The sequence below is a fragment of the Ursus arctos genome, unplaced genomic scaffold, assembly GCF_023065955.2.
Source record: "Ursus arctos isolate Adak ecotype North America unplaced genomic scaffold, UrsArc2.0 scaffold_8, whole genome shotgun sequence".
In the NCBI taxonomy this organism is placed as follows: Eukaryota; Metazoa; Chordata; class Mammalia; order Carnivora; family Ursidae; genus Ursus; species Ursus arctos.
This window is the reverse complement of record NW_026623100.1, coordinates 70068409-70095456: the sequence shown is the minus strand read 5'-3', so window position 1 is coordinate 70095456 and position 27048 is coordinate 70068409. Positions and strand designations below refer to the sequence as shown.

At 41.6% G+C, this 27048-nt stretch overlaps 1 protein-coding gene across 3 annotated transcripts in view; it reads right to left on the bottom strand.

The window, feature by feature from the left end:
- Positions 1-2009: 2009 nt before the first annotated feature.
- Positions 2010-27048, bottom strand: part of LDAH (lipid droplet associated hydrolase) — a 102724-nt gene continuing 77685 nt past the window's right edge. For all 3 annotated transcript variants that reach the window (XM_026519539.4, XM_026519554.4, XM_048222666.2), the window contains 2 exons: positions 18078-18160; positions 2010-4231 (listed from right to left, as the gene is read on the bottom strand). In XM_026519539.4, the coding sequence (XP_026375324.1) occupies positions 4040-4231; positions 18078-18160 (275 nt within the window). In that variant the 3' untranslated portion in view covers positions 2010-4039. The remainder of the gene's footprint in view (positions 4232-18077; positions 18161-27048) is intronic.

The window sequence follows — 27048 nt, the reverse complement described above, 5'->3', positions numbered from 1 at the left end:
CGGAGGAGGCCTGCACAGCCTGGGGCCAGAAAGCTGAGCCAGGTGAGCAACCGCCCCCCCCAAATAGGAACCAGAAATGCTAAGACAGCAAGAATCAAGTTGCAGGCTGGTTGAAACCGTGTAGAAGCTGAGACAGCACCGGGTCCTCTGGTGCACCAAAAAGAAGAGAGAGCAAAAGTCTTCTAGGCTTTTCCTTCAGGTACCATTTTACAGAGCATCTACCATAAGTCGGACAGGGTGCTAGATGCTATTATGCATGACCTCAATTAGCCCCATTAAAAACAAACAAAAGGGGCGCCTGAGTGGCTCAGTGAGTTAAGTGTCTGCCTTGGGCTCAGGTCATGATCTCAGGACCCTGGAATCCAGCCCTGCTCAGCGGGGAGCCTGGTTCTCCCTCTCCCTCTGCCGCTTCCCCGTCTTGTGCTCTCTCACTCTGTCAAATAAATAAAATCTTTAGAAACACACAAACAAAAACCCTCCCCAAATCTAACATCCCAAAATGAAAGTATTTTCACGGATGACCAGATGGAGCGTGGGGAGCCTCAGCAGGCTAAGCCGAAATGTAGCATCGAGAACCCAGTAAATGACAGATCCAGCATTTGAACTCTGATCTCCACTTACTGCTTAGAAGAAGAAATTTATTTTCTGGAAAAGCAGCAATGAGAGACAGATGTAGGAGAGAGCATGGTGGCTTTTTAAAAATTACTTCTATAAATTTCAAACTCATCTCAAACTTACAGAAAAGTTGCAAGTACAAAGAACATTTTCTTTCTTCTCTGAACCATTTGAGAGTAAAATGACATGATGCCTGATCACCACCAGCACTTCCTGTGCCTTCAGCACAAATAAGGACATTCTCTTCTCCACAATCCCACCACGGAAGTCGGAAAATTCACATCGATCTCTTACTTCCAGCTCATCTGTAGACCCCGATCAAGTTGTGCAAACTGTCCCAACAATGTTTTCTTTTATAAGAAAGCCTCTAATCCAGAAGCAAATGTTACATTATGTTGTCATGTCTTTTTAGTCTTCATGGAATTCATTTTGGGCGCCTGGGTGCCTCAGTTGGTGAAGCGTCTGCCTCTTGGTTTCGGCTCAGGTCATGACTTCAGGATTATGGGACTGAGCCCCTCGGCAGGGAGTCTGTTTGAAGATTCTCTCCCTTTGCCCTTCCCCCAACTTGCACGAGCAATCTTTCTCTCTCAAATAAATAAGTCTTTAAAAAAATAATATGGAACTAACTTTAATATAATGTAAGGTGAAGAGAAATCAAGCCTTTGGAAGTCCCTGGCTCTCCAAGGGTTGGGTGGAGAAGTGGCTGGTGAGAGGTCCCTAGCCACCTCGGACATGAGCGCAGAGGGCCACAGGAGGTGCCTCTAGAGGTTCTCTCTGTCCCCTGGGCCAGCAGAGCATGAGAATCACCCGTGGGACCTGGTTATGACCCATATGAAGCTAAATCTTTGACAAGGACCATCCATGTGGCTGACTGGTACATACAGGCAGAAATGCTTCTGGAAAATGAATTTTATCCACTGCCTATCAATTTTAGTCTTTTCTTTTTTATGATGATGTTTAATAATAATAATTATTATTATAGCCAATCTTTATTGAGAAGATACTCTTGGCCAAGAATTGCACTAAATGCTTTAATCATCTCACTTAATTCTTCCAGCAATATGAGATATGCTTTATTATTAATCCTACTTGTAAGTGAGGACACTGAGGCATGGAAAATTAGAGAAAGTTGCCTAAAAATCACACAGATGATGAGACCTCCAGAGTTCTTATACGGTATCAGCACCTCATACATATGCATGGGAACAGTTAGTCTTTTAATTTCTAATGAAATAAAATGAACTTCAATCTAAAATTGGATTCTTCCTTCTCTAAAAGAAATACTGAGGAAATGGCTTTTCAATTTAACAGAGAGACTTTGGCTTGAGTCTAACTCAGGAGGACTGCTCAGATTATACCCTCCTCCCCAACACAGAGATCAGGCCAGGCAGTTGTAAGTGCTGGTAAAATATTTATTTTGAAAACTCATTTGATGATCAGATGATAAACAGAAAACGAGCCCCTTTTACTTTATCATTTTACTTTGTATCGTTTTTTTAAGCTCTGAAAAACCAAAATAAGACACAATGTCATACATGTGGACTTGGGAAATATGGCGTAATATAAAATAATGCTGAAAGAAAAGCTGGGGGATGTTATTCTTTGAGTAGGTGTGATTCACCCAGGACTTTATGCAAGGCACTTCAGAGCCACGAATCCTAAGCTTCTAACATCAGATTTCCAGAAGGCCTCCCCACACAGCGGCTGATCAGGATTTTGTGTGCAGCCCTGTGCCAATGTGTGTCTCCTGGCTTCTCTCCAGGGCAAGAGCACTCCTTGCCTGGGGCTTGGCTCTTCCCCTCTGAGAAGTCATTTGCTCAGATGCACAAGCCATGCCAAGGGACAGGGACTCGTTCAACACTCACCACTGGGTTGGCAGCATATCAGAGCTGAATCTTTCATCGGGGGCTTTAGGCTTTGAAAGGAAGGAGAACATTCTATCGTTCTTATGGAATGATAACACCATGAGGGGTCTCCTCTAGGAGAAAACTGAATGTTTCTGATCAATTGTCAACTATCACTGCTGTCAGTGGGAATTATTAGCTCCTAGGGTCTCAGGATTGAGTCATTTTAGGGAAGGCAGAAATATTGTGAGCCTGTTCTAGGCTGGAGAACAAGCTTCTTCTCTACTGGAGCTCAAGGCATCCAGAGAAGGTGAATTCACATAATTCATTATGGCTTGTTTTGGTTCAGTAGTCAAACAATTTCCTTCCAACTAACAAAACCAAGGCAGAAATGTAGAACTCATTTATGCTAATTCTCTATTCAGTGACTGAAAGATGCCCTCTCAAAAATTGCTTACTGGAAGATTTTCAGAAGAAAAGAATCATGACATAGCCAGGAACTCTATCCTCGATGCCTAGCATAGTATTTGGCTCATAGCTGGTCCTCAATGTAGTTTTATTGGAAAAATCACAGAAGAGGCAACTCCATGAGACAGGTACGGGCTGGCTTTGGGACACCGAGGGCCTCCGCGTCCTGGCCCTGCAGAAGAGGAGCCTGCGGGAGCTCACAAGCTGGCAGGCTAGGGCTCTGCTCAGAGCTTGCTGGCTGTCTTGTGGCAGGAGGTGTGGTCAGGATCCCTCAACAACTGTTACTGGGTTCCCTCACCAAAGGAATGTCTGGTGAACTTCACTCTGTCTAATGCAGGCAGATCAGGAAGTCTCACTCCTCAGGGAATCTTCTCAGAGATGCAGACAAGCAGTGTCTCCCCTGATGTTGGCTCTCTTCTGGTTCGTGACATGGTGCAAGTAGTAACGGGGTGGGAGCGGGCGGCGATGCGGGCTGTGCTGGTATCCAGCCCGACTCTGATGACCTCAGCCAAGAGCTGTACAAAGTCAGTCCCGGCTGATCTTCAGCTTTTTAAGGGAGACCCAGGTCCACTTCCAAGATCCACTATTCCTCACTTCCTGCTACTGGAATGTGTGTCCTCATGATCTCATATGCTTACGTATCCGACTCTACGCTTCACATTCACTGATCTCTTTCACATGTTCTAGCACTGTTTCATAATTTCCTTTAGAGATCCTACTCTACCTGGTAACTGGATTAAAATCAACTAAATTTAGACTTCCTTCTGTTTGCAAGGATCCTGCCTACTAAAATCAGCCGCGTGGTGCCACCGGGGTATCTCACGCAAACATAAGGGGTCCTGGTTAGATCACTGATCACTGTGTTCCCTGAGTCTTGGAAAATGTGGTGTTGAACCTATGGTGTATTTCATCAATTGTGTTTACTTCAGCCGGTAGTACGGGGAGCTAGCTGGGAGCGGACAGTAAGCCAGGAGGTTCTTTTTGTTTTCCTCTTCTAATATCCAACATTAACAATGACCACTTACCTACTAAGTATACTACTAACCACTAAGAGAAGGCACACCCACTGCGGCTATGTACTAGCTGTCAGTGATGTTTCCACGGGGCAGTACTTATATCTTGGACAGATCATCCTTCAGCCAGTCAGCTACCATGTCAGCCATTTCCTGGGGAAAACGGAGGATAAAAGCATGAGGTATTTTTTTCTCACAGAGTCGAATATCTCCTTCTGGAAAATCTTTCTTTATGTCTTCATAGTATTTCGTTGGACACCAAGCATCTATAGTTCCATAATAAAATGTAAGCTAAAAGACAAGACAAAAACATTTTATTAGAAAACATTTTTCCTCTTCCAACACAAACATGACACTAGCAACCTGCAATGCTTTGAAAACAGCTCCCGTCCCTGGCCCTGCGGGCTAGTCCCTAGGCTCCCTCCAGAGCATGGCTCTCTTAAGGCAGTGACCTGCACGGTGTATGGGAGTGAATTAAGAGGCATCTGATAGAAAGAAACCCATCCCCATATAGGGAGGGAGAGTCTTGTGTGAGAGATCACCCATGATTCACTAAAAGGACGTGCCAGCCAAGCTGTATACATTGAGACTGGGATGGGCACTGGAGAGGTGACTGGTGAGGACAAGGACGAGTTACTGAGACATAATCACTGAGTGATTAGTGACCATTCATTACACACTTCACCATTTCCACGCAGCTGAAGATGAATCAGATAGACTCAGGCTTCTCAATGCAGCAGATGAAAAGTGAGCAGAACCCTGAGAGTGTGTATAACATTTCTACGAACAGGCTCCGTGCAGCAGGGGAGCGTGCTGATTCAGTGGGCAGGTGACATAATCATACTTCAGGTGACAGCAAGCAGCTGCACGGGGACAGAGCCTCTGTGAGACATTACTAAGACCCTTACTGGATACTGATCTAGATCTGCCCATGATACACACACATGCGCGCGTGCACACACACACACACACACACACACACACACACACACACGCTCATACAGGTATCCGCTGCTTTTCCAAAGTCTGTGTTCTGCCGCTTTGCTTTTATGAAATACCTGTTAGTATCTGTTTTCGCCAACTGAAAGAAATCCAAAGAGTTTTTACTTTTATGAACAAAGGCTGAAAGTGAAGTAGTGTTCAGTGTTTGTTTGGCAGTGGGCAGGTAGACAAGCTGCGTGCGTGCACCTGGAGCCGCGAGGGTGGCTCCCCTAAGCACTTCCCCTGGAACTCCATTCCACATCAAGCCACCAGAGCTTTGAACTGTGTCTGTAAGCATCTGTGCTTTACCTCGATTTACTGTGTGCACCCACTAGCAAGATGTGTCCTAAGGTATCAGAAAAGCCTACGAGAGCTGATTTTTGGGGCCTGGGAACACTTGAAAAATTTTCACCATATAGATTAAAGGTAACTGCTTCTTTGCTTTATGCCACTTCAACTTATAAAAGGTTTCACAGGAATGTTCAACTTTCAGATAGTGGGAGAAACCAGAAGTCCCCAGGACTTCACACAATGAAGTGACATGATCAGGTCTGGCTACAATGGCGACGAGAGATGGAGGAGTCACGGTGTGGTGGAAGGACAGGATGGGTACATGTGTTACTGTCCACTGATTCCACTCTAACAGCCATTAAATCCATTAGCTGAATATGGGACAGGAAAGACTGCGCTTATAAAAATGCTGGCCTTTATTACAATAACCTTATGACTTAACCAATATTTAAAAGGATAGTTAATACTTTAAAGAGAAAAATCTGTGAATGCAGTAGTCCAGAGAGTCAATTACTACCAGCTAAACCTTGAGGTACACACTTCCTCTGAATTACTTCATAGAGATTTTTCTGGGTGTCACCTGGGGTTTTAGTTTTGAATGCTGCAAAGGATCCGTGGCTCATAGGCTGCTCACTCATTCCTCCCATTCTCTGGTTTTTGCTCACTGCAACCGTTTCTGGGCACTCCAAAGGCCCTAAAACCGAAATTCATTTTGCCATGGCTCTTAGCAGAGTGCGAAGTTCTTCCTGTTGCTGGAGACCAGAGGGCCTGGCAGTGGCCTGGTTCTCTCCTTCGGGGGTCAGTCTCTCTACAACTCAGGCATGCTGCAACCTCACAGCCAGTGGGTGACTATTTTGGCCAGCAACTCCCTGCCATAGCTTCCCTTTGAGGTACTGCTGGGAGGACCCACTGCCTGCAGACATTAATTACCTACCAATAGGGCTAACAACTTTAGGTTCTCTCTAAACGACGCCCTACCTTTACCCACAAGAATCTCTTAAATTACATTTGGGAAATAGTGTGGAACAGTCACCCTGCCCAGTGGTTCCGCACTTCCTCCGAGTATGAAACAGTGCTGCGAAATCTGGGAATACTGACTTGGGCTCATGTCCATCAGGGGTGATCCTCTGCTCCAGTGCACTCTCTTGATGGAAGATTCCTGAACACCGAGAAAGGCACTCTGGGAGCCCTCACACCAGCACAAGCTGGTGGTGGAGTCTAGGGAAAAGCCCTACTACAAAAGGGTCAACTAGAAGGAGGGCCAGGCAGAAAGACCGCCCCAGGAGTCTCTCTGATGGGGACTATCAGCACCGAATGTGCCCGCTGGTGCTTCTGCCTCACATTTCAAAGACTCATTCTATGGAGAACTCAGCATTACCTTTCAGTGAGGCAATCACCACCTGAAATGTCTCCACCGAAAAGTCCAGCTTGGTGAGCCGCAGCGCTGGGGAAACACCATTCCTTCCCTCGTGCATGAAAGTGTCAGACAGCTCAGCAGGACCAATACACAAGGACTCCAGGGATCCTACACCTACCTACCTTCGGGTATCAAGAGACAAGCCGTGCCCAAGTAGTTATGGGTGTGTGCTACCCAAGGTATGTACTAGGAACCTTAACGCAGTGTAAAGATGGCGTAATACTGAGGATTCCAGATCTCGCATATGTCCATCTAATTTTATTTCTCAGTCCTCCATGACCAGTAACCATTTAGGGTGGGCTAGATTTTGTTAAATCTCTAAGTGATGGTGGGGTAAGGTCTTTTTTTTTTTTTTTTTTTGTAATTCTTCTTCAGACTATGTTCACTGAAGGGCCTCTATGAAAATCTTGGCTTACACATAAAACACATGGTTATTCTAATGCCTTTACATACACTGGCTCAAGATACTTCCCGTCCCTATAGATTACAAGTCACAGGCAATAGATCTGAACAGAAGACTCTGCATCTGTAACCCTAAACAGGAAACTGAAAAAGTATGGGGTGTGTAGAGGTACTAGTGGGGGGTGGGGGAAGACAGGTGAAGTAGAAGGAAAGAAAGAACTGGACTCCAAAGCATGGTGGTTAAGAGTGTACACTACTATTGTGTTGATATGTCAAAGCAAATTACCATAATGACACATAATAATGAACTGATAAAAACTGAGAATAATGTACTAAGCTCTATACTCACGAAGTCCTCACAAGAGCACTCCAAGGAAGGCATTTTATGCCTATCTTATACAAAAGAAAACTGAGGCTTAGTGGGGGTACGTCGCTTAAGTTCAAACCATTAGTGAGTTGTAAAGCTGGGTTATAAACCCAGGGACAACATTCCTAATGGGTTCTTTTTACTACTCTTTACAATTAACAACGAACTGACCCATGTTATGAAAACACAAAAGCTAAAAACTGGGGGGAGAGGGCCTTAAACTGGCTTTGAAAACTGAGTGTGGCCAGCAAGGGCAGGAGCACACCCAACACCTGTTACAGCCTCCCTCACCGTCTATGTAGTTCCGAGGCGCTGCATGTCATGGGCAGGATAGCTGCCGGGAAATTACTGGAATTGTTACCTAAGAATCTCACGCTATCAGCGGCACATTTAAAGTCAAAGGTTTGTAAGAAGATAAATTATTTCCTGTAGTTTCTTTCTCCTTGGCACTCTCTTTGATACGCATGAGAGTTGATAAAAAGTACACATTATTGAATGGAAATCATTCTGTGTTTCCAAATTGCTGTCATGTTAAGTAATCCGTTTCTCTATTAAACACAAAATTTAATTTCCCCAGTTTTTGTACATTTTGACTTCTCAGGACTGCTTTGTGTTTTTCCTCATGTGTTTTCTGCGGTAAGGTGGAATTACGGTTACTATAGTCTCTGTGCTCACAGATGTTTCTTCCTTTAGCTTTTCAGTGCGCCCCTAAGGAGATATGTCCCTGCAGAAATGTCCCTACAAATTGTTGCAGTTTGCCACCATACAGAAACCACATTCGTCTTTTCTCATGTGGGTGTTTTTTCTCTCACTTTTTGCTGCTGAAACTCACAGATTCAATGCAGTCCCACCAAAAATGACTCTAACCCTATTTCCCATCTGGTATTGGCTAAGTGGCTGAAATTCACAAGTGAGTAAAAACAGCTCTGCCCTGGAGAAGCTGCCAGACTAGGGAAAAACACAGGCATGTACAAACTGGCCCTTCAACACAACCGGCAGAGAGGGAGGTACTGTTACAGGAGCCCATCGCAGGAAAACCCAATTTTTGCCCTGAAGGAGTCAACAAAGCTTTGTTTTAGTACACCTTTTGAGCTGTTGGCTTCTTTGCATTACTAATAGAGGGTTTATTTTAAGAACAAAAGAAATGCTAGAAGCCATCTTATGACCTAGGTTTATACATTTGACTTACCTAATAACTAACAAAAACCACTTTCAAAGACATATCTTAAAATACTGAACATGAAAAAAACCACAAAAATCTCTATCTGGTGTTGTACAACACACACACACACACACACACACACACACACACACACACACACGGGAATACTATTCAACCATAAAAAGGAAGGAAATCCTGCTGTTTGTGACAATATGGTTGGACCCTGAAGGCATTATGCTAAGTTAGAAAATCAGAGAAAAACAAATACTATGATTTCACTTATAGGTGGAATCTATCAAAAAAAAAAAAAAAAAGAAGAAAGAAAGAAAGAAAGAAGAACTCCTAAAAACAAAGAACACATTGGTAGTTTCCAGAGATGGGGGATGGGGAGTGGAGGAATTGGGTAAAGGTGGTCAAAAGGTACAAATTTCCAGTTGTAAGATGAACAAGCCCTGGGGATCTCATGAACAGCGTGGTGACTGTAGTCAAAAGTTTTCACTGTAAGACATTTAAATTTATAACCACATGAAGTGATTATGTTAACTAAACTTATTGTGGTAATCATTTTGCAATAGATACATATACCAAATTCATTATGTTGTATACCTTAAACTAACACAACGTTTTGTGTCAATTATATCTCAATAAAACTGGGGGAAAAAAATCTCTATTTGTATTACTTCTCTTTATTAAATAATCCAGTAGGACTATAGGCATTGCAGGAGTCAGAGGTCTACTAAAAGGCAGTTTTTCATAGTCTCAGAATGTTATTTATTTATTTAATTTATTTAATTTATGTATTAATTCATTTATTTACTTATTCATTTTGTTAACCCTACAGATGAGCAGAATTTGAGAAGCTCCTTAGAACATAATTCACCATGTCACCAAGTTTGGTATAAACTAGTTCTTGGCAGTTAAACAAATTGAAATTTCTCTCTTCCAGTGGTCTTCGGGCAATCTGTTTCACGATAGAGTATAGACCTGAGAAGCGGGGTAAATGGTGTTTCAGGGCCAAGATACTCGGAGTGAAAGGGCTTCTCAGAAAGCCTTCATGTTTCATTACGGTCAAATAATGTGTGAAACTGCTCAAGCTCGTTATGCAGTTACGGGGGGAGAGCGGTGCAGTGGGTGCACTGTTGAGAGCTTGGGTCCTGAGCCATACCTGCCTCAACTGGAATCTTGGTTCTTCCATCTATTACTGCTGTTACCTTGGGCCAATTTCTTAGCCTCTCTGTGCCTGTCTCCTTCTCTGTAAAGTGTGGGTGGTAAGGATTAGAAAACAAGCGTATCAGGTACTTGACATATAGTAAGCACTCTAAAGGGCAGTGGCTATTCTACTGGTGATGACAATGAAGACAAAGGGATCTCCTGTGGGGGCAACATCTGTCTAGGTTCTTCCCTACAGTGAGAGTTATGCTCAGGTCAGAGGAAAAAGCAACCACGTGACCTTAAATTAATTTTTAAGAGCATATATTTTCTTCTGATAACCTGCTTTTGATATGTCAGGCTCAGAAAATACATAAGTATTATATACTTTCTTTCCATTTTTTAAAAAAAGATTTATTTTTGGGGGGGAGGAGGGGCAAAGGGGGAGAGAGAGAATCTCAAACAGCCTCCCTGCCAGGCGTGGAACCCGACACGGGGCTCGATCCCACGATCTCAAGATCATGACTTGAGCTGAAATCAAGAGTCAGTTGCTTTAACCGACTGAGCCACCCAGACGCCCCTATATACTCTCTTTAAGCCTAAAGTAAAGCATTTTATTATATAATTATCATACACCGAACACACACTCTCTACACACACACACACACACACATACACACACACGCTGTATTCCCCTGAAAAGATCATGGGGGAAAGACATTGACTGGAAGACCCAAGATCAGTCATCAACCAAACACACAGGGGAGCACAGCCCCTGTCTTCAAGTCACCACTCCTGCTCGGCTCCCGGAGGCGACTCTCACCACTTCCGCTTATTAATGAGACCTGGAGCCTACAGTGCAGTGCCACCTGGGTATTCCTGGTCGTGTATCTTCCAAAATGAAGGACGGCACCGGCATTGGGAGACCGCCACTTCCCCTCCTGATAGGGTTCACAGGGGGAGCCCCTGGGCTCTTGCAGCAGCAGAGATAAGGTCCTGCTTTCCTGGGCTGCACAGGGATTCCTCTGTTGGCAGAGCTGGGTGCTGAGTGGGTGCTGAGCGGACAAGCTTCCCAGTATGTGTGCAAGCTGACTTCTTTAGAAAGAGTGCTGAGCGGTCACACTGCGCGGCAGGGGAAGCCGCTGCATGGCGACAGTGAGCACAGGGCAATGGCGTAGAAGCCTGTGGGGGGGGCGCATTTTCTCCTTTGTGCTCTAAGAAGTCAGAAAAATTATGTCATTCCTGCTTTCTCCCCCTTTCCTCTCCTTCTCAGAAATAACTGCCACCTGACAGGTTTGGGTTTGTTCTCTGTTTTTGTTTTGTGATCACAGAAGACAAAGATCAGATACGAAGCAGCCAGCTGCCCTCCTAGGGGTCAAATTAGTACCGCACATCTGGGTAGCTCCCAGCTAGATCGCCCTGTCCTGCCTTTACTTCCCTGTTTGCAGCCCCTCTCCCCCCAGCCTTCCCAGGGCACTAACCCTCCTCCATGAGGTCCACTGCTGCGGAGAACCCAGGGCAGGCTGCTGCTTTCCCTCCCGGACAGTCAGACCCTGAACCCTCAGAGGAGGCCTATTCTGTAACATAAACCTCTACTCTCCCATTATTTAAAAATCGTGTTCCTCTGGGGAACAGAGGGATAGCAGCCACACAGCTTCACGGCTTCACTGCAGTCTTTAGGAGCAAAACCGTTTTTAGGAACTTGAGGAACTACTAAAGAAAGGGCATAGTGTAGGATATTCATTTTCTAATTTACCTTGTTTCCTTTCTTCCTTTTATCCAGAAATGGCTCAGTTAGCATTCTTGAGAACGTGAGAATTAAAATCCCCAAAGATGAAGGAATGTGGCCGAGGATGGAGGTGACAACACAATCCTCTATGACCACTGAGCCCTCTTCCCTCTGCAGGCACCTCGGGGAGCAGTGGCAACCAAGGCACCACAGGAGGAGGAGGAAGCTGGTGGGGTACTGACTGGACCCCTCTCCAGTGGCTGGAACAACTGCGCCTCAACAGGCCTGCAAAGTGAGACTCTCCCCTTTCTGTGTGACTCACGTGTAAAGAGCCAAACACTCCTGCTCCCAAATGGAAGGCACTTGGACCAGCTTTGCCTCTTTCTCACCCGGGACTAGAGTAAGAAGCTGACCCGAGGCGTCAATTTTCTTCTGGTGAGGCTACAGAGTATGAGGCATTGGGAACAAATTTATTCTCTTGTGTTTCTGTTTCTCCCCGATCATAGGCCTCAGGAAACTGGCAGACGTGCTGAAGGGTCTTGCTGAACTAACTTAGAGAAATGGCCAAGTCCAATTGGCCCAAGTCCTGGTAAAGATGAAGTAGTTCTGTGCTTTCCTTTACCACTGTTCGTTCCTGTACAACATCTCCCTCAGGCATCTCAAGGGGAGCAGTGGCTGTGATCTAGAATGGGGTTGGGGCATTCCAGGGTCCCTTGGCTATATATTTAATATCACCAAAATCTTTCACTGCAGAATGAAAATATCTGGGAAGGAGTGTGTGTGGGGAGAAGTTAAGCAAACAGTCTTTTTAAAGAACTCAGAGGCATATCTAGGATATAACTAACTTTATAATAATAATAATAATAATAATAATAATAATAAACTTCTATTGAATGCTTAGTACATGCCAGATACTCTTGAAAGGTCTTTATATCAATTATAGCATTATATTTTTGGAACAAATGTATGATACTAGATACTATTATTAAACTGTTTTATTGAGGAAAAAAGGAGGCACAGTGAGGTCACGTAAATTAATCAAGTTTCCATAGGTAAGCGAGTGGTAGAGCCGGGGTTTGAACCTCAGGCTGTGACTCAGAAGACTGCTCCCCAGTACACCCCAACTCTTTTCAATCATGCCCACTTCGGAACTCAGGGTATGCTACCACAAGTGCCTAAGATGAAGCTCTCAAGGTCAAAATGATTGAGATAAAAACAAACCTACCTATTTCCAGGATGACTACGACATTCTGAATAGGTTTCAAATGAAACAGGCAGAACTAACACAATCAGTTTCAGACCGAGGCGTGGCGGAAGGCAGTCCTGGTTAGCTGGTCCAGGCAGCACTTCCTATGCTCCGCTAAGCAGGACGTGTGCATGTCTGAAGGATTTGCATGCCCGAATCTGCAAACAACTGCACAAGGCTTGTTCCCAAAGGCAACATGCACCTCTGGGCTCGGGTGGGCCAAGAAAGAGCCATAGCAGAGGGGTCCCTGTTCCTGAGGACACTTTGCCCCTTTCCCCAACCACCGGCCAGCCTGGCCTGGCCCTCCGGGGCAGCACCACTTTGCAGGCGGCCCCTCCCCGGCTGCCTGCCTTTGTCACGAAGCTGCACCTCGTGTGCTCTCGCTGAACGATCTGAGCCCCCCGCGGACTGACAGTGCTGTTCAGATTCGGCCTGGCAGTAGCGCACACCAGCTGTTTCCATACGCCGAGGCCAGAGATGGTCACGGCAGTTTAGAATTTCCCTCCTAAGTGAGTTTTAAATGAAAACTTCAAGTTTCTTAACCAAACACGAATTCACTTTTCTGTGAATGAGACATACATTCCCTTATCGTTTAGAACAATGACAGAACAAGGGAATGCTGACCTATTGGCCTCAGACACACCAGGTGCCTCACAGAGCAGAACATACCCCCGGGGTTCCCAAAGAACTGGGACTGGGGTGGCGAACAGATTCTCTCACTTGGGTTCATTCTATCCTGGTTCTCATTCCCATCCCTCCCCTTTCATGCCTGTCTTGTTCATTAGCTCCTCTACTTCCTCCCAGCCTTCGAAGCTGTGCTCCCAAGGATCAATCGTTAGACGTCTTCTCTCCATATACTACTCCTTTTGTTACTGTTATCCAGGCTCACGGCTTCAAGTCTATCCTCATTATATCCACATCGAAATTCCACCCTGACCACCACCATTCTAAGCTTCACACCCGTATGTCCAGCTGCCCACCAGACATGTGTCCGCTTGGGGGTCCCACAGGTGTCTCAAACAAAGTACCCACATGAACCACTTTCTCAACCACCTCCCACGACTTGCTGGCACTTCTCCTCCCATATTCCTTATCTTATTACCAACCTAAATACAGAGAAATAGTCTGAGACTCTTCCTTCTCCATTCTCTCATGTCCTATTAGTACAAGTGCTTCTGATTCTACTTCCTATATCTTCCCTATCCTACCTTCTCTCTGCCCCCATTCCACTGCCTCAGTCCTTGTAAAAGCCTTCTGAATGATCTTCCTACCTCGAATTTTCCTCTGCTCCAATATTTTCCATACATTCCATCCCCCCAATAATCCTTCTCATTTGTTAATCCAGCCCCATTCTTAAAGCTGACTGATGTGAACTGGTTGCTCTCAACTGGCTGGCTCTTCACGGATGGCACAGGCTTGGAGGGGTAATGTCAGACAGTGGTCAAACATTTTGTATACACCCTGATCATTACCCCTTCGCTTAAACCATGCATTAGCTCCCCAACACCTCAAAATAATCCTCGTCTTTTTAGTGTAGTATTTCATGGCTTCTTGTTCTCAGGCCAGTGGCCAAGCCACACCACCATGCTGCCTGAACTTTCCTGGTGTCTCTAGAGTAGGGCTTCCTCACTGGGCCGTGGATTCACGTGGATGCGGTGACAGTGGGGGAGGGGTAATGTCAACTTGCTTGGGAAAAAGATGATGTCTATATTTCTGCGAACCTCTAACAATAATTTAGTATTTCCTTCAATTATGAATATAGGCAAGAAACAATACTCATATGAGTAACACCTATATTTTGTTACCTATAAAATTATGGAAATTTTCAAATCACAGGAAACTTAATGAAGATAACTAAAAAGTTAATTATGCTCATTGCTATAAATATTAATTCTGACTGCTATGATATCTAATTATTTAATGTGTTAACAAAGGTGCATACACTATATACCACAAATTTGTTTTTAAGTTATTGTGATAACTACAATATAATTGCTTTTTTTGGTAGTAATTTCACGTATTTATTTTATGCACTTAAAAGCATTTTCTGAGTAGGGATCCATACATGAGAGGGCCAAAGAGACCCATGGCACAAAAAGGACTTAGAATCGATACCCTGATGGCTTCCCCATCCATCATCTAGTACACATTTACTTATTTATTAACTCCGCAGGGATCATACATTGTTCTGAGTCTTTAGAGGTACCAAGATGGGAAAAACATGGTTCTTGACCTGTAGGTAGACAAGAGGGGCAAACTGACCACTTAAATACTGTGCAAAAAATGCAATATTATAACTCTACAGGGAGCCAGGAAAGCTGAGGGAGGGACATCTACCCAAAACCAGGGACTAGGGAAGGCCTCCTGGAGATGACAATGGAGCCAAGTTTTAAAGGACAGGTAGGATTCCATCAGGTGAAGACAGAATACATCTGTGATGCCACAGGTCATGGCATACTCTTTTGGAAACAATTATGAGTCTGGGAAATTTGCTCCAAGAAAGGGAAATGACTTTGTGTAATACTGAAGCATTGCTAATAAATGCACCAGTCTGATACTGGATATAGAGTCTCCAGGCCCGGGAGGGAGGGAGGGAAGAAGGCAGGCAGTCAGCCCAGGAGATTCTTCCGAGTTAAAAAGGCCCATTTCCCTTAAGAAGATAGAAAGTTCTCTTCACTTGGACAATGGAAATACAGTGGTAGAAAATCGGTATGTGGAACCAAAGCCTGCTGATTATGGCCTGATCGTTTTCTAGGGGATCAGAAAGAATCCCAAAGCCATCCACATGATGTAGTAGAGAGACTATTTTTAGACAAACTTTCTTGTGGCTTCCTGACTAGATGGCACAAAGACACATTTTTCAGAACTGTTTTAAAATTTGTGGAATAATTGAGGTGCCTTAAAATATTTTTGCAACAAAATATGTGGCTCACAGTGTCTTCACACTGGACAGTCCTGGATAGATATGAAGTTTTTGAATGCCTATGTTGGGGGCTGAAATGGGACAGAGTATCCTTAACTAGATGAACCATGTATCAGGATTGTCTGGAAGGCAAGGGGCAATGCCCACCACCTTCCTAAAACTACGTGCCCTTTCAAGTTTCCTTATTTTCTCAAGCACACTGGGACGTATGTTGATTCAACTTTAACCAATATTAAATTACAGCATGTTTCCTCTTTTTTCATTACAGAAACAAAAAGTTGCAATAAACTTCCTGTCTCTCTGTACCTCGTTTCGCTTAGGAACTGGAACTGTATTATTCTAGTGGAGAGGTCAAACTGAGCCGGTACAAAGGATAATCAATTCATGGCAAGGTAGTTTTGCATCATTAAACTAAACAATGCCTTGCTTTCCCGAATTCCACACGTACCTTTAGTGCTGTCTTAAAAAACAAAACAAAACTATTCCCTGTAGTTGGAAAAGTTTATTCCTGTGACTCTGTTAATAATAACCTTGAAATGGCCTGCCATCTACCATTATGACCCCTTATTTCTCTTATAAAAGTTTCAGTAAACTTACAGTCCTGACAGAGTTACCATACGCAGTCTTCGATCTGGGAATGATTACACTTGCATATGGATTTAACTTAGGACAGAAATAAGTTAGCACCTTCTTTTGACCTCTTTCTGAGCGCAACATACAAACAGAATCCAGAAATGATGAGTATTTTACAGCAGCTGGCTCCCACAGGTGGTAAGACAGGCTTTGACACATGATGGGTCTAGTCACTCTGCAAGTGTGAATTTTGGAAGTGGGTACCTGCCAGTCTTATTATTAACTGGGAACTGAGTTGTTTTTATGAACTTCTAGCCTTGAGAACTTAACTGCATTTTTGAAACAAATTCATTTATAAGTTAGCTGAAAAATAAAATACTGTTTTTCTTGTATTTTTACATCCTTCAATGACTGGAAACAGCTGAAAGCCCTGGAGAAAGTGTTTTTCTGAGGCCCCACCCTCCCCCATTCAGCTAGTGAGGGTTTCCGTCTGGCTTCAAAGTGTCAATCTCTAGCCAAATGCTATTTGAGAAAAAGATGACCACTACGGCCGTAAGTCAAACAGATTTTCCAAAGTCCTCTCTGGGTGAAGCTCCTATAGATCAATATTCTGAAAATTTATATTTTTTTAAAGAACATATACATTTTTTGCTTTAAGATAATTGTATCAGGAGGTTCTAGAAACATGAATTAGCACTGTAGCAAGTTGGAGTCAAATGTCTCAAAGTTTATGAAGACAGTCTAACCCCAGGGGGAGGGTATCTGAGCTTTGACCTGCAGACTGTAGGTTCCTGGGCCCTGGCAGAGCTGGCCACTCAGCAGGGCTCACTGCAGGGGACCCTGCAGGTGTCACGGTTCAGCACTGACTGTAAAGCTCTAGATTAGCACAGCCCCCCAGGAATATGTAAGCACATACGTAATTTAAAATTTTCTAGTAACTACATTAAAAAGTATAAAAGAATGGGGGCGCCTGGGTGGCACAGCGGTTAAGCGTCTGCCTTCGGCTCAGGTCACGATCCCGGGGTTCTGGGATCGAGCCCCGAGTTGGGATCCCTGCTCAGTGGGGAGTCTGCTTCTCCCTCTCCCTCTGCCCCTCTCCCTGCTCACGCTCTCTCTCTCTGAAATAAATAAATAAAATCTTAAAAAAAAAAAAGACTCTAACATTTGGAGCAGTAACTCCCAAATGCTAAATATTTCAATCTTTGCCTTTCTGCACCTGCTTGTATAGAAATCTGGTCTTGGTGTTAGAGCTGAACATTCCTACTCTAATGCACTGGAGAATAAAGAAAGACACGCTGAGTCAACAGGTCGTAGTGATGTTAGCTGTTGTCCAGTGTTTTACTTACATTTTGATATAACTCATTTATTCTATAAATATTATTGCGATCTCCTCAGTATAAGGCCCTCGAGAGAGGCATTGATTCTAGAAACAAACCTAACAAAAACAGGTGGTAAACTATATTTAAGATGAAATCATAAAAATATCCAAATGATTCATAGGAAGGTAGGAAAAAAGCAAAAATGAAACAAAGAACATAGGAGACAAATAGAAAATGTATATCAAGATTACAGATTTAAGCCAGCCCAATTCATAACAACATTAAATATAAATTGTCTCAACATTTAAATCAAAACGCAGAGTGGGTAAGAAAGCAAGATTCAACTATTTACTGCCTACAAGAAATGGACCTTACATATATTTAATTGAAGTCTACAGTCAGCTTTACTTACTTCCTATGCAACTTTCAAGAACTGCCTTATTTGAACTAGAAGTAGGACTCCATATGAAATCTACACACCCTTGAGGTCTTGCAGACTCTGAACTGATTCCAGCACGTCATGCTCGGTAAGTACTTCCGCCCATCTACTTACTTCCCTGCAGCACCAAAGCGATTACCTTAGGCAAGTACGTCTTTATGGTGTCGTTGTCTCTCTTCACCACCTTCATCATTTCTTGGCCCCCAAGGTAGGCAGCATTAGCTACATTTAAAAAGAGTCGAACACTTAGAATACACAGAACAAACACACGTGTCAAATTAATTGGATTTAATTCCCATTCCCCCTTTTCCTTTCCGCAAGCACCGTCTGATGTGAGGGGTCACTGAGGCCAAGAGAGGTATGTTCGCCTCACCTGCCTTTCTCAACAGCGACACACAGCAGTGACGGGACGGCCTAACGTCAGACACCACAGCGGATGATGTGCAGGGCGCCTGATCAACGTGTTTTTGTGGATTAAGGATCAAAAGCACCAACTTTTACAGATAAATCATGTATAGCAGGGAAACTGCATGCAGTTACTAATGTGAAACCTTCCTGACCTTTTATTATTTTTTTTAAAGTTACAACTAAAATGAATGTTTATTTTAAAATAAGTTTAAAGGCTAAGAATTTTTAATGAGGGTTAGTCTCATTGTACTGACTGCACAACAAGCAAAGTTGACCCTCTCCCTTTCAAGATGTCACATACCTAAGAAAGAGGAAGAGAACCAGAGACAACGTGAATTTATGTGGCTTTCTTGTACTGGTCTACAAATTTTCATTAAATGCTGTGTGCCTTGGGTTCTATTTTGATTGGTATTATTGTCACAGTGCTTTCTTTTTTGTCATCATCTGCCTGCTGTATTTGTCCTTTTCTTTATTTTCAATCTTTTCTCATTTTGTTTTAAGTGTTTCTTGAAATCATACGTAGACCTCTTTAAAAATAATCTGAAAACATCTCTTAAATAAAGGACTTAACATAGTCACATATATTAATATAAGACATATCTGATCTGGCTCCAGTCATCCTGTTCTGCGTATGCTTTGCTTTCTTTTGATTTCCAACTCTCCTTTCCACCCCCTTTAGTGTGAATGATGTTTTCTTCTCCTATTTATTTATTTTAAAGTTCATTTATCTTTTTTAGTAATCTCTGCACCCAACATGGGACTCGAACTCACAACCCCAAGATCAAGAGTTGCACGCTCTTCTGACTGAGCCAGCCACGTGCCCTTTTACTATCTCTTAAAAATTTCTCTTCACTAAATAGTCTGAAAGCACGAATTCTATTTTTATTCACTGAGTGGTTAGCTGCACCTAAAATTTTGGAAAACTTACATTTTTTCTATTGCTGTCTGGAATTAATCATGTCTATAATCTCTCCATCCAAACTCGGTGGCCCCTGGCATCCCTGCACTTTCCTCATGCCTTCCTTCTACCCTGTCTCCTCCTGGGAATAAACTCTTATTCCAAAGGCAGTTTTCCACGCCTGTCACTTTACCACAGCTGATTCAAACAAATTCTGGGCACACCGTAAAACAAGGAGTCAGAGCTGGTATTCTGGGGAGGTCAGTGCCGTGGTTTTGTAGGGCAAAGTAGTGGAGGGGAGAGAGCTGCTGAAAGAGGGGGTAGGGAGGAAGCTCCAGAGATCAGCAGAGGGTCCTCTTCAGCTGCAGCTAAGTACTAATTGGCACTATCATGTGGGACGCCACCAGAAGCTGAGGAAAGAACCACTGGAAAGGACTTAGAGGGAACAAAGCCCAAACTGGGAGCAGTTACTGTTCCTACTGGCCTAGAGGGAAAAAAAATCTCGTAATTCATGGTGCATCAACTATAGAACTTGGAAAGGTTTTGCCTTGGTAATGGGGTAAAATTAGTCCTAAACTAAATGCTGTCTTGCAACCAACTAATAAAGCTTAAAAGCAAGAAAAGAAAGTATCAAACTACTTCCAAATAACATAACTGTCCCATAACAAAGCTCAAGAACATCTACATAAATACAAAAATATCCAGCATCCAAAAAGGTAAAATTAACTATGGAAAGCATCCCGTAAACCGTTATCAAGCATGCAAGGCAGGAAAATACAACCCGAAATAAGGGAAAAAGTTAATTAAAACTGACTGCAAAATGACAAAGATAATACAACTGGTAAACATTCAAGTAATGATGCTGGGAAAACTGGATACACACACACAAAAGAATGAGTTGGACCACTACCTCATGCTATATACAAAAATTAATTAACAATGGATCATAGTCCTAAATTTAACAATCAAATCTATCTATAAAACTCTTAGAAGGAAACATAAGAATAAATTTTTGTGATCTCAGATTAGCCAATAGGTTCTTTTTTTTAAAAAATTTTCTATTATGTTATGTTAGTTACCATACGGTACATCATTAGTTTTTGATGTAGTGTTCCATGATTCATTGTTTATATATAACACCCAGTGCTCCATGCAATATGTGCCCTCCTTACTACCCATCACCTGCCTATCCCATTCCCCCCCACCCCGAAGCCCTCAGTTTGTTTCCCAGAGTCCATAGTCTCTCGTGGTTCATTCCCCCTTCTGTTTACCCCCACTTCATTCTTCCCTTCTTTCTCCTACTGATGTCCCTGCTATTCCTTATGTTCCACAAATGAGTGAAACCATATGATAATTGTCTTTCTCTGCTTGACTTATTTCACGTAGCATAATCTCCTCCAGTCCCGTCCATGTTGCTGCAAATGTTGGGTAATCGTTCCTTCTGATGGCTGAGTAATATTCCATTGTACATATGGACCACATTTTCTTTATCCATTTGTCTGTTGAAGGGCATCTCGGCTCCTTCCACAATTTAGCTATTGTGGACAATGCTGCTATGAACATTGGGGTGCATATGGCCCTTCTCTTCACTACGTCTGTATCTTTGGGGTAAATACCCAGTAGTGCAATTGTTGGGTCATAGGGTAGCTCTATTTTTAACTTTTTGAGGGACCTCCACACTGTTTTCCAAAGTTAGCCAATAGGTTCTAAAACACAACATGAAAAGCGCAAGTGAGAAAAGGAAAAATAAAATGATTTTCATAAAAATTACCATTGTTCGCACTGTGAAGGATACCATCAAGAAAGTGAAAAGACAACCCCCAGAATGAAAAAAAATTGCATATCCAATAGGGATGTAGTATCCAGAATATATAAAGAACTGTTAAAACTCAATAAAAAAGACAAAAACTTGATTAAAATGGGCAAAAGGGAGTGCCTAGCGGCACAGCGGGTTAAGTGTCCAACTCTTAGTTTGGCTCAGGTTGTGATCTCAGGGTCAGGAGCTCCAGCCCTGCATTGGGCTTCACACGCTCAGCTCAGAGTGTGCTTGAGTTTTTCTCTCTCCCTCTTCCTCTGCTCCTCACCTCCATGCTCGCATGCACTCTCTTTCTTTCTCTCTCTGAAATAAATAAATAAACCTTTAAAACATAAAAATGCGAGTTGGTACAGCCACTTTGGAAAACAGTGTGGAGGTTCCTTAAAAAGTTAAAAATTGAGCTACCCTATGATCCAGCAATTGCACTACTGGGTATTTACCCCAAAGATACAGACGTAGTGGAGAGAAGGGCCTTATGCACCCCAATGTTCATAGCAGCATTGTCCACAATAGCTAAATCGTGGCAGGCGCCGAGATGCCCTTCAACAGATGACTGGATTAAGAAGATGTGGTCCATATATACAATGGAATATTACTCAGCCATGAAAAAGAACGATTTCTCAACATTTGCTGCAACATGGACGAGACTGGAGGAGATAATGCTAAGTGAAATAAGTCAAGCAGAGAAAGACAATTATCATATGGTTTCACTCATTTATGGAACATAAGAAGTAGGAAGATCGGTAGGAGAAGGAAGGGAAGAAGAAAGGGGGGGTAAACAGAAGGGGGAATGAACCATGAGAGACTATGGACTCTGGGAAACAAACTGAGGGCTTTAGAGGGGAAGGGGGTGGGGGAATGGGATAGGCCGGTGATGGGTATTAAGGAGGGCATGTATTGCATGGTGCACTGCGTGTTATATGCAAGTAATGAATCATGGAACTTTACATCAACAACTAGGGATGTACTGTATGGTGACTAACATAATATAATAAAAATTATTATAAAAAAACATAAAAATAAAAATGGGCAAAAGATTTGAAAGGGCCTTACTATAAAGAAGAAGTACAGATGGCCAATAAGTGTGTGAAAAGATGCTCAACATCATTAGTCATCAAAGAAATGCAATCAAAACTACAATGTCATAGCACACCACACCTAACAGGATGGCTACAAGAAAAAAGACAAACAAAAGCCAGTGTTGACAGGGATGCAGAGAAATTGAAGCCCTCATACAGTGTGGGTGGCATTGTAAATTGGTACAGGCACTTTGGAAAACAATTTGACAGTTGCTCAAAAAGTTAAATGTAGAGTTACTGCATATATCCGGCAATTCCATTTGTAGGCACAAACCCAAGAGAACTGAAAAGAGAGGTCCACACAAAACTTTATGTGAATGTGTACAGCAGCATTGGCTGTGATAATCACAAAGTAGAAACAATCTGTATGGTCATCAACTGATGAATGGAAAACCAAAATATGATATAGTCATATGATGAATATTACTGAGCAATAATGAAGTACTGATACATGGTACAATATGAATGAACCCTGGACACATCATGCCAAATGAAAGAAGCAAGTCACAAAGGGCCACCTACTGTATAATTCCTTTTATGTTAAACGTCCATTATAGGCAAATACATTGAGAGAGAAAGTAGATTACTGGTTGTCAGGGACTGGGGGAAGGTGGAAATGGGGAGTGATGGGCATGGGGTTTCTCTTTGAGGTGATGAAAATATTCTAAAGTCAGATAGTTGTCATGGTTGCACTACTCTGAGAATATACTAAAAGCAACCACTGAAGAGTGAGTTTTGTGGCATTTTAATTATATCAAAATTAGCCTATTTTTAAAAAAAATGGGTATTAACAGATACTGAATGTTTTAGAATGTATTCCATATATTTGAGAAGTGAGAAATACTGAACATGTTAAACAGAATTATGGAAGATATAAGACTCATATCAAACTTCTAGAGATGAAAAATACATTAGATGGGATAACAGAAGAGTAGGCATCATGAAAGAAAAATTAGTGAATTGAAGACTTAACAATAGAAACTATCCAAAAGAAAACACAGAGAAAGAAACTAGGGTGGGGGTGGGGAGAACAGAACCTCAGTGAACCACAAATGAACTTCAAAGTGGTGTCATATGTCATATACCATGTAATTGGAGTCTCTAAAGGAGGGAGGTACAGAAAAAATATCTGAAAAAATATTAAAATATTACAACCATAAACCCACAAATCCAAGAAGCTCAAAGAATCCCAAAGCACGAGAGTCATGAAGAAAACTATACCAAAGTACATTATGAATTGCTTCAAACTAGTGATAAAGAGAAAATCTTAGAAGTAGACAGAGAAAAATGATACACAGCTGACACTTTTACAACGTGGGTTTGAAGTGTGTGGGTCCACTTATACATGGATTCTTTTTGATAAATACAGTATAGTACTGTAAATGTATTTTCTCTTCCTTATGATTTTCTTAACAATGCTTTCTTTTCTCTAGCTTACTTTATTGTAATAATATAGTATATAAAAAATGCAACATACACAGTATGTGTTAATTGACTATGTTATTGGTAAGGCTTCTGATCAACAGTAGGTTATTAATAGTTAAATTTTTAGGGAGTCAAAGTTATACACAGATTTTTGAATGCATGGGGGGTTGGTACCCCTATCCCTCGCATTGTTCAAGGGTCAACTGTAACCATACAGAGGAACCAAGACTTAACATGACAGCAGATTTCTTCTTGAAATGATGTAACTAGGAGACAATGGAGGAACATTTCTAAAGTAATGAAAGGGGGAAAAAAAACTTGCCAATCTAGAATTCTGTAGTCAGTGAAAATAGCTTTCAAAAATGGAGACAAAATACATTTCTAGACATATAAAAGCTGAAAGAATTAACTATCAGTGGAACTACAGGAAATGGTATGAGAAATATTTAAAGCAAAAAGATGATATCTGATGGAAATTGTGTCTACACAAAGAGATAAAGGACATCAGAAATAGTAATTATGTGGGTAAGTTTTAAATACATTTCTCTGTTATTTATATCTCTGTATAAGACAATTGACTGTTTAAAGTGAAAATAGGAATATATCAAAGAAGTAAAATATATGATAACAGTATCACAAATGGTAGGAGAGAGAAAGGGCTCACTGTTGTTAAGTTTCTTATGGCATACTTCAAGTGGCATAATATCATTTCAAGACTGTAAAAGTTAAAGGTGTTCAGTGTAAATCTTCAAGTGACCACTGACACAGCAAAACAAAGAATGACTAATAAGCCAACGAAGGAGATGAAATCATAAAAAATACCCAACTGATTCACAGGAAAAAAAGCAAAAATGAAACAAAGAACATAGGAGACAAATAGAAAATACACATCAAGATTACAGATTTAAGCCAGCCCAATTCATAACAACATTAAATATAAATTGTCTCAACATTTAAATCAAAAGGCAGACTGGGTAAGAAAGCAAGATTCAACTATTTGCTGCCTACAAGAAACGGACCTTACATAAAAAGACATAAATAGGCTAAAAGTTAAAAAACGGAAAAAGATATATCATGCTAACATTGGCCCAAAGAAAGGTGGAATGACTATATTAATATAAGAAAAACTGGATTTCAGAGCCAAGAATATTACCAGAGATAAACAGTCAATTCATCAGGAAGTTATAAAAGTCCAAAATGTTTATGCACCTAACATGTTTAAACTTCAAAATATGTGAAGTAAAAACTAATACAGAAATACAAAAAGAAACAGACAAATCCACAAATACAGTCGGAGATTTCAACACTCATCTCCTAATAACTGATAGAACAGTTAGAAAGAAAATCAGTAAGGATACAGAAAATGACACCATCACTCAACTTGACCTAAGTGACATCTATAGAACAGTCTTCCCAACAAGAACAGAATATACACATTCTTTTCAAGTATCCACAGAGCATTTCCCAAGTTAAGCCACATCCTGGTCCATAAAACGTGTATCAATCCATTTAAACAACCAAAATCATACAAAGTATGTTCTCTGGCCATAATGGAACTAAATTAGAAATCAATAACAAAGATATCTGGAAAATTGCCAAATATATAGAAATGAAATAACCCATTTCGAAATAACCCCTGGGTCAAAGAAGAAATCTAAAGGGAAATAAAAGTATTGTGAAGTGAATAAAAATAAAAACACATCATATCCAAATTTGTGGGACATGACCACAGCAGTATTCAGAGAGCAATTTATAAAGCACTAAAAGCCTATTTTAGAAATGGAAAAAGATCTCAAATGAATGACCTCATTTCCACTGTAGGAAACTAGAAAATTAACTCCAAAGTAGGTAGAATAAAGTAAATAATATTCATAGCAGAAATTAATGAAACAGAAGATAGAAAAACAATTGAGAAAATAAATAAAACCAAGAACAAGTTCAGTAAAATTTGATAAGCCTTGAACCAGACTGATCAGGAAAAACAAAACAAAACATACATGAGAAGACATGAGACATAAAGCATTATCGATATCAGGAAAGAGAAGTGACACCCTATAGATCTTACAGATGCCAAAGGGACAATCAGGCAATCTTATAATCAACTTTATGCCAAGAAATTCAACAACTGAGATAAAAGGAACAAAATCACAAATTTTAAGCTTACTTGAAAACAGATAATCTGAAAAGTCTTTTATCTATTAAAGAATTTAAATTTGTAACTTAAAGCCTTTTCACAAAGAAAACTCCAGGGTAAGAGGACTTCATTGGTCCACTGTCTCAAACATTTAGGAAGAAATAATATTGATTTTATATAAACTCTTCCAGAAATGACTACACATATATGGATATTGGATTTTTGACAGACAGAGGTAGCATTTAAGAGCAGGAGAAAATAGTGGTCTGTGGTAGGCAGAAATCTAAGCTGTCACAAATAATCCTTGCCCTTCTACAGACTCCTTCCTTTTGAGTGTGGGTGGCACCTGGGAATCTGATGACATCTTACCCTCATGACTAGATTATGTTATACAGCAGAAATGACTTTAAGGGTGATTATCCTGGTGGGTCTAACCTAATCACACAAGGCCTTCAAAATCAGAGTTTTCCTCTGGCTGGTGGGAGAAGAGGAAGTCAGAGATTCAAACTGCTAAAAGGATTAGAAGCACCACTGCTGGTTTGAAGCTGGAGTTCACCGGGAAAGGAAAGGAGAGTGACCTCTCCAGGAGCTGAGAGGACCCTTGGCTCACTGTGAGCAAGACAGTGGGGACTTCAGTCATAAAGTTACATAAACTGGACTCTGTCAACAACCCGAATGAGCTCAGAGTGGATTTTTGGTTGTTCAGGGCCATAAGGGCAGTTTCTGAGAGCCAGGCAATGGTGATTCTTGAGCTGGGTGGGAGTTAAGTGGGAGTTTACTTTGGGATAATTCATGGAGGTAAAAGCATTCATATTTTAATCACTTTTCTGTAGTGTTATTCCTGAATCAGAAACAACTTAAAAATTCAAATAACTTATAAGGAATTTTATATTTCTAAAATTAAATTTTTTTTTATCAGGGAATGTATCTCACCCTGTCTTTATTTCTATTCTTTTTTTTCCCCTGATAATTTCTGATCTAAGTATACTTTTTTTTTTTTTTAAAGAAAGTAACATACCAGTTTCCTTTCCAGTAATTGCTCCAAGGAAGCCATCTTTTTCATTCCTCAGAAATGCTTGTAACACAACACAGTGGTCAGAAATAATAATACCAAATGGACATGTAATTTCCTAAGGGGAAAACACATTTCTCTTGGCAATGACTGTCAACAGCATTCCTGGAAACCCAGCAGAATTCAGAGTTTCAAGCACCACAGTGAAGGAAATATCCAGAAGCAGGAGTAATGGAAACAAAAACATGAACATGAAGGAAAGAACATGATTTAGAAGAATGTGAATTGTTTACTTTTTTTTCTATTACAAATTTAAATACAGGTATAAAAAAATTCAT